Source organism: Notechis scutatus, chromosome 5 (assembly GCF_049901735.1).
Source record: "Notechis scutatus isolate UNSWTSFEM ecotype Mainland chromosome 5, rNotScu1.2, whole genome shotgun sequence".
In the NCBI taxonomy this organism is placed as follows: domain Eukaryota; kingdom Metazoa; phylum Chordata; class Lepidosauria; order Squamata; family Elapidae; genus Notechis; species Notechis scutatus.
In genome coordinates, this window is record NC_142013.1 from 18,130,590 (window position 1) to 18,137,570 (window position 6,981).

Here is a 6,981-nt window from a genome sequence, read left to right on the forward strand (position 1 = left end):
CAAAACAATTATTTGCCAGATGCAGGAAACAGCTGTCTGGATACTTCACGTCAGATTATCCTTGCAAATTACTTGGGATGGGAGGTCAGCCTTTCAAGGGAAGATAGATCAGGAAACAGGCACTACCTGAATTTGATATGTTTTATTGATATAGGCTATAGTAGGGGTGTCCAACTCAATTTCATTGAAGTTTGACCTCGGGGGGACCAAGGTGATCATGGCCAGCTTGACATCACTTGTGTCGGGGGCGCCTCTGGTGGCCCAAGTTCTCTGTCAGTGAAAACAGGCTCTCAAGCTCAGTTTTTGGCTGTGATGGCTTCCGGCAACCCTCTGCCAGTGAAAAGGGAGCTTGGGAGGGCAATTCACAGCCCTCCCAAGCTCTATTTTCACTGGCAGAGGCACCGCAGGCTGGTCCTTTGTGTTTCCAAGGCAGCCCCACAGGCCAGATCTAAGAACCCCGCAGGCTGGATCTGACCCATGGGCTTTAAGTTTGACACCCCAGGCTATAGTAACAGAGTTCTGAGAACATAACAAAACCAAAATAATTAAAAGTGGGTGTTCTATCTTGGAGGGTAGGCGCGATAACGGAGACGAGACATCAAATAGTGACTTCAACTCTTTATTAGTGACTTCAGGAAGCAGAGCAAAAGAATAACAACAGCAGCTCCTTTTATAGAGCTGGCTGCTGTCAAAGCGTCCAATGGTTTAAGTTTGCCGCGCTTGGAGCGTCCAATCGCGGCAGCCCGTTAACTAGCCAATCAGATCAGTCCTAAATGACCAATCGCGACTCGCTGTCAATGAACCAATCAAAAGTGCAGGATTACGAGCCTGCTTGGGAGTGGCTAGTCAGGTTTGCAGGCTTACGAGCCTGCTTAGTTCGGAACAGTGGGCATCCTTTAATTTATGTCAGCTACACTCTTCTTGCCACCCAAGAACTGATCCTAGCGAGAAATGTGTCCTATCATAGAACAAAAATATGGTTTTAATTTATCTAATGAAGAATTCAGTGAGTTTGATATAATGGTAACAAAATGCAGCAAAGCTCTTGATACCCCAACTAAAATACTACTGGATAGATAAATGTTTGTGGAAATTCTCTGTCAACCAGATCATGATTGTCCCAAAGGTGTTTTCAAAAAGCAACTGGACCTCCAGAGTACAAACAACCAGATGACTTCAAAGAATATGAATCCTTCCATTGCCCACCATTCAGTTGGAATTGCAGAAGCTTTATTGAAAGAAAGAAATGGCTTTCAAGATCCAACATTAATTTTATTTGCATGCAAGCAAACAGTGATATGGTATTGTAGCTGGGTGCTGTGACTTGGATCAAAATGATGAGAGAGAAGACAGTCAATCACTTGCAATGCTTGAGGTTTCTGCTACCTTCGTTATGCACCTCCAATCTGGACTGTTTCAAGAGGTGTCACCTGGGGGAACAGTTACCTCGTAGTACCACATTGTGCACAAACACATCCTTTATTGTCAAGTTACTATTTAGCTATAATTAACGGACTTTGAGAATGTATAACAAAAGTATATTTGTAGGTGAGGAAACTTGTATCAACCATTAACAGCAGAAAAATTGCACATCATTGAGTGCTGTGTCATCACCAACGCCCTGATAATCCTGCACCCTTGTTCTCATCCCACATATGCCACCTGACAGGCACCGATGGCTCCATGGACCCCATGCACCCCAGCTCATCCCAAGGCCAATCAAGCGAGTACCATCACTGCAGGTGAACTGGATGTTGTTTGCTGCTGTATCATCACCCTTGTATGTCCTTTGTTGCACTCTCAGAGAAAAAGAAATCAAGTAACCTGTCTGGCAGAATTGTACATTGGTCCAAGTTCCCCACCTGCCAAAAAAGAGAAAGATAGATAAGCATAACTTTAGTATGTAAATTAAACACATGTCATCAGTCCAAGAGATTCAGTCATAATGGCTAAACTCCTGCATTAGGAATCAAGTTGAAGTCTACTTTTGGCTATATTATGTCAATAATTCAGTTTAACTCTTTGAGCTATTGTAGAAAAAATTGGGAATAAAATTTGGCTATTGCCATAAAACCCTAGGAAAAATTGGATACAAAATGCTTCCCTTGATCTCTTTCCCAAGACTTCTCCTAACCCATGTCATGTTCAGAATCCATTACAACAGGGACTTCTCATGCCACAAATTGTCTTGCACTATTGTAAGAAATCCTGCATTAGGAATCAAGTTGAAGTCTACTTTTGGCTATGAAAATTCATTAAAATATTATGTCAATAATTCAATTTATCTCTTTGACCTATTGTAGAAAAAAAATTGGGAAAAGGGGTCTTGTGGCTGCTGCCATAAACCCCAAGGAAAAATGGGAGAAAGAATACTTCCCTTGATCTCTTTCCCATGACTTCTCCTAATCCATGTCATGTTCAAAATCCATTACAACAGGGACTTCTCATTCCACAAATTGTCTTGCACTATTGTACGAACTGTTTCCCCTCAAAAGAAGACCTCTTCGTTTTATTACCCACCAGTGAAGAGGTGAGTCATTATTGAACTAGAAAATCCACTGTGGAAATCCAGTGCCTCATTTTCTTAGTGGAAATCTGGGGTTACCTTTTAACATTAAATACGACATTCCACAGGAAAATAGAATTCTCCCTCAGGCTGTCATGTGGCTCTTCCCCATGGTTTTCTTTGGGGAGTGAGGATTTTGCAATAAAGAAATTTGGAACATCTCAGATGTCCAGTGCTCCCCTAATCCTGATTTGAGGCACTTTGATTTCTGAGACCTTCACTTGCAATGGACTTATTTAGATAATTGGATAAATAGGTAAATGGTATTGCAAATATTACAGTTACCATCCAGGCTAGGTAACCCCAGTAATCTGGTAAAAAAAATTCCCTAGCATGGTGACTGAAGAGCCTGGCATTTGATTTTGAGGAGCTATGCCCAGGATTCAAATATATGACATTAACAACAACAACATTCCTATCCTTCATAAATAACTCTTGCACACATAGCTCAGCACTGCAGTCCATGTCTCTTCACAAAGAGAGTTATAAGAAGGGCAAATAGATTCATAAACTGCACAACAAGAGAAGTATGTGGGTGACTAATGTCCACAAGGGGCCTTGTGGGAATGAATGCATATTAGGGAAGAACAACGGAAGGGAGCAAAAGTGACATATTTACACTGGCCCACAAACTAGTTGCTACAACACTGCACCATTCAGGGACACAAAAATCTCTGATCAGCTGTTCATTCAGGCAGGCCATTAAACAACCCATTCAGTTACATCAGCAAAGTCGATTTTCAGGATTGGGTAGCATTGAACTAACCACTAGTCATCTCCTCTCCCATTCTTCATGAAAAGAGAATGCAATATCATAAAAAAAAAAAGTCAGTTACTCACGGTCCAACTTTAGACTCAATTGCTTGGCCATCAGTACAGTACAAGTGGATTCCATTCAGAGCTGTATCATCACCTATCACTTGGCGTTTTTCCACCTAAAAAAATATGACCTTGATAAAGTTCTAGATCAGCCTTTCTCCCCTCCAGATTTCAATTCACAGAAATGCCAACTTTTACTCATAAATATTGGATAATGCATTGGCTCAAGATTAGATCGGCCACACAATATTCCACACAAAACTCAATGCCTTAGAGAATCAAAGAGGTTACACATCAATGCAATTACTTCTTGATTGCCTTTCTTGAAAGATAAGCTGAAGAACTAATTTCAAGAAAAGATTCAAAAGTTAAAATAATGTTTTACCTTCAGGGAGAAGGCATTAGCATAACCTTTAGCGCAATATGAAGCTGGACCCCATTCACCCAACGAACCCGCATTTGGCACAGTGAGCACAGAAGAAACCTTTCGGGCTTCGGTATTCCACAGGCAGCAGGAGATAGTCAAGAGAAGAGTGGTGCTGGCAGAGAAATCCATGGAAATCAGTTTCCTTCCTGAAACAGAAACATCTTCAGATATTGCAACGTCCTAGAAACTAGAAACCAATCATAAAGTATCCGCAGTACCACCCTTATGAAAACATGCTTTTCAGTTCTTTTATTTTGTACCTTTGCATCAGCTGTAATTCCAGAGAACTGTCTGGATTTGATCCTCAGTTTTCTTGGTAAGATTTCAGAAATGGGTTCTCGCTGCGTCCTTCTGCCTAGAGCTGAGATAGAGGGACCGGCCCAGTTGGCTTTGTACCTAAGACGTGACTCAGTCCTCAGCCTGATGTCTTAACCAATACAATCAATTGTTTGTAACTATTTTTATTAACTGTTTCCTAGTATGATTCGATTGCTTATTGTACCTTATGATTCTTGACTCTTGATGAATATATCTTTTCTTTTATGTACACTGAGAGCATCTGCACCAAGACAAATTCCTTCTGTGTCCAAACACAGTTGGCCAATAAAGAATCATATTCTATTCTATTCTATTCTATTCTACACCAAACTGCCCTGTACGATCAACAGCTTCAAGGATTTATGGCTTATAGCAAAAAACAGAGAGTGACAAGGACAATGAATTCAAATACATAATTTTTGGAATCTTGCACAAACCTTAATTCCTATAAAATTAGTCTAACTCAACAAGGTATGTGGAGAAACCATTTGCATAATTTGCATAATTTCTTGCAAATCAAAATGCATTTCGTCCTTGTATTAATGGAGGGAAGTTATATCCTACATTAATTTATAACATATAACAAAACACAGCATTAATCATAAACACTACAATCAAAACACATAATCACTGGGTGATATTGAGACAGTGAGTCCCTCTCACCTCAAGATTCTTGCCAAGAATATTGGGAAAAAAATGAGGAAAGGGATATTAGGTAAGCCATTAGGAGCTCCTAAAGGAAGAAGTAGAACTAAATAAATAAACTGCCTGCCCCTTGAACTGAGTAAATCCTGTTTTTCACTCTATGAAAATGCCTAGAAATCCCAAAAGGCCTGTTTGCCATTGAACGCATGGGTTGTATTAGGATTAGTCTTCCCCACAAGACCATCACTTTGCACATAGGGGAGATTGCCAAGCCAGCCATTTTGGAAGTGTGCCCATTAAATGTTTTCAACATTCCAAATTGGCTCATGCATCAAAAGATTGTCTCTTGCCCCCTTACTGTTTTTTTTATCCTTTCTTACACTGTCTGTACCTTTTCTCTTTCACATTCTACTTTTTGCTTTTGCTTTTTCTTTGCCTTAAGTTTGCAGTCTCTCCCTCTTTCTGAAATGTGAAAGGCATCTCTCACTTCAATGTCCACCCTAACACTACAGTTATCCATATTCCACTCGGGGTGGAAACTAACAAAGGAGAGAAGCAACCTGAAATTAAGGAGAAATTTCCTGACAGTTAGAACAATGAATCAGTGGAACAAGTTGCCTCCAGAAGTTGTAAATGTTCCAACACTGGAAGCTTTTAAGAAGAGATTGGATAACTATTTGTCTGAAAGGGTATAGGGTCTCCTGCTTAAGCAGGGGATTGGACTAGAAAATCTTCAAGCTCCCTTCCAACTCTATTATTCTATCCTAGTCATTCTTTCTATTCTTCCGAACAGTTAGATGTATGTAATTCTGACTCAATGACCCTGGCCTCCTTTCCCTGCTATTTGCAGCTCCACTTACCGTCTTCCTGCAGGTAATTTTCCTACAGCCAGAATGGGAAAGACTTTAAATGGAACAACTGTTTGTAGGCAGGACAGAAGTAGGCGCAGGGTCATTAAACCTGAGCCCCTTCTGTATCCTTCACTGGATGGAGCCACGAAATAAAAAATGATTGTGGTTGCTATCTGAAAATAAATCTAGTTTATTTGCATTTTGCTCTAGTCCACTGAATGCTTAGCTGATGGTTGGTTTAAGATGCTGACCTATTAAAAAACACTATTAAAAAAGGCCTTTCGGTAGCCGTGGGCCACAATTTAACATCAGGAAGGGGGCAGACAAACCCTATATTGAACATGGTAGTGGTGGTGGTGGTGGTGGTAGTGGTGATGATGATGATGATGATGATGATAATGATGATGATAATAGAAGATTAGGAGGAGGAGGAGGAGGAGGAGGAGGAGGAGGAGGAGGAGGAGGAGGAGGAGGAGGAGGAGGAGGAGGAGGAGGAGGAGAAAAAGAAGAAAAAGAAAAAGAAAAAGAAAAAGAAGAAAAAGAAGAAAAAGAAGAAGAAGAAGAAGAAGAAGAAGAAGAAGAAGAAGAAGAAGAAGAAGAAGAAGAAGAAGAAGAAGAAGAAGAAGAAGAAGAAGAAGAAGAAGAAGAAGAAGAAGAAGAAGAAGAAGAAGAAGAAGAAGAAGAAGAAGAAGAAGAAATCGAATTAAGGCCACTATTTTCAAAAAGAACCTAGGGATATTTTTTAAAAGTGTTGTCTATTTTAGATGTTTATTGTTTGGTGTATTGTGAGAACTCAGACTATTAATTTCACTCATTAAATTGTGCATCCTCTGACCACACAGAGAGATTTTATATTTTAAAGTTTATTTATTTATTTTATTTATTTATTTTGACAAACATGTAAAGTTATTAATATAAACATGATTATGAATACATGAAATGGATCTGAATAAAAGGGAACATTAGGACAGGGACGCTAGGCACATTTGTGTGCTTATGCACATCCCTTACAGACTTCTTAGAAATAGGATGAGTTTATCAGTAGACAGTCTAACATTAACGTGTTTGGGGTTTGTGGAAGAAAACGTAAATTCAGGTAGTGTATTCCAGACATTGACCACTCTGTTGCTGAAATCATATTTTCTGCAATCGAGTTTGGCACAGTTTACCTTGAGTTTGTATCTATTGTGTGCTCATGTATTGTTGTGCTTAAAGGTGAAGTAGTCATTGAAAAGACATTGCAATAGATAATTGTATATACTACACTTAGTTCAGACTGAAGACAGCGTAGTTCTAAGTTGTCTAAGCCTAAAATTTCAAGTCTGGTGGCATAAGGTATTCTGTCGCAAGTAGAG

The 6,981-nt window shown here is 39.7% G+C and overlaps 1 protein-coding gene across 1 annotated transcript; it reads right to left on the reverse strand.

The window, feature by feature from the left end:
* Positions 1-1,482: 1,482 nt before the first annotated feature.
* Positions 1,483-3,944, reverse strand: LOC113432039 (vitelline membrane outer layer protein 1-like). Its single transcript, XM_087967675.1, has 3 exons — positions 3,771-3,944; positions 3,407-3,501; positions 1,483-1,862 (listed from the first exon to the last, which is right to left on the reverse strand). Exons 1-3 carry the CDS (start codon positions 3,939-3,941, stop codon positions 1,571-1,573), a joined length of 558 nt encoding a protein of 185 aa, XP_087823801.1. The 5' UTR covers positions 3,942-3,944; the 3' UTR covers positions 1,483-1,570.
* Positions 3,945-6,981: the final 3,037 nt, after the last annotated feature.

Coding starts and splice junctions, on each gene's coding strand:
- LOC113432039 (XM_087967675.1), bottom strand. CDS start 3,941: ATGGATTTCTCTGCCAGCACCACTCTTCTCTTGACTATCTCCTGCTGC. Junction 3,502..3,770: donor CTAATGCCTTCTCCCTGAAG/GTAAAACATTAT, acceptor ATATTTTTTTAG/GTGGAAAAACGCCAAGTGAT. Junction 1,863..3,406: donor ATTGAGTCTAAAGTTGGACC/GTGAGTAACTGA, acceptor CTTTTTTGGCAG/GTGGGGAACTTGGACCAATG.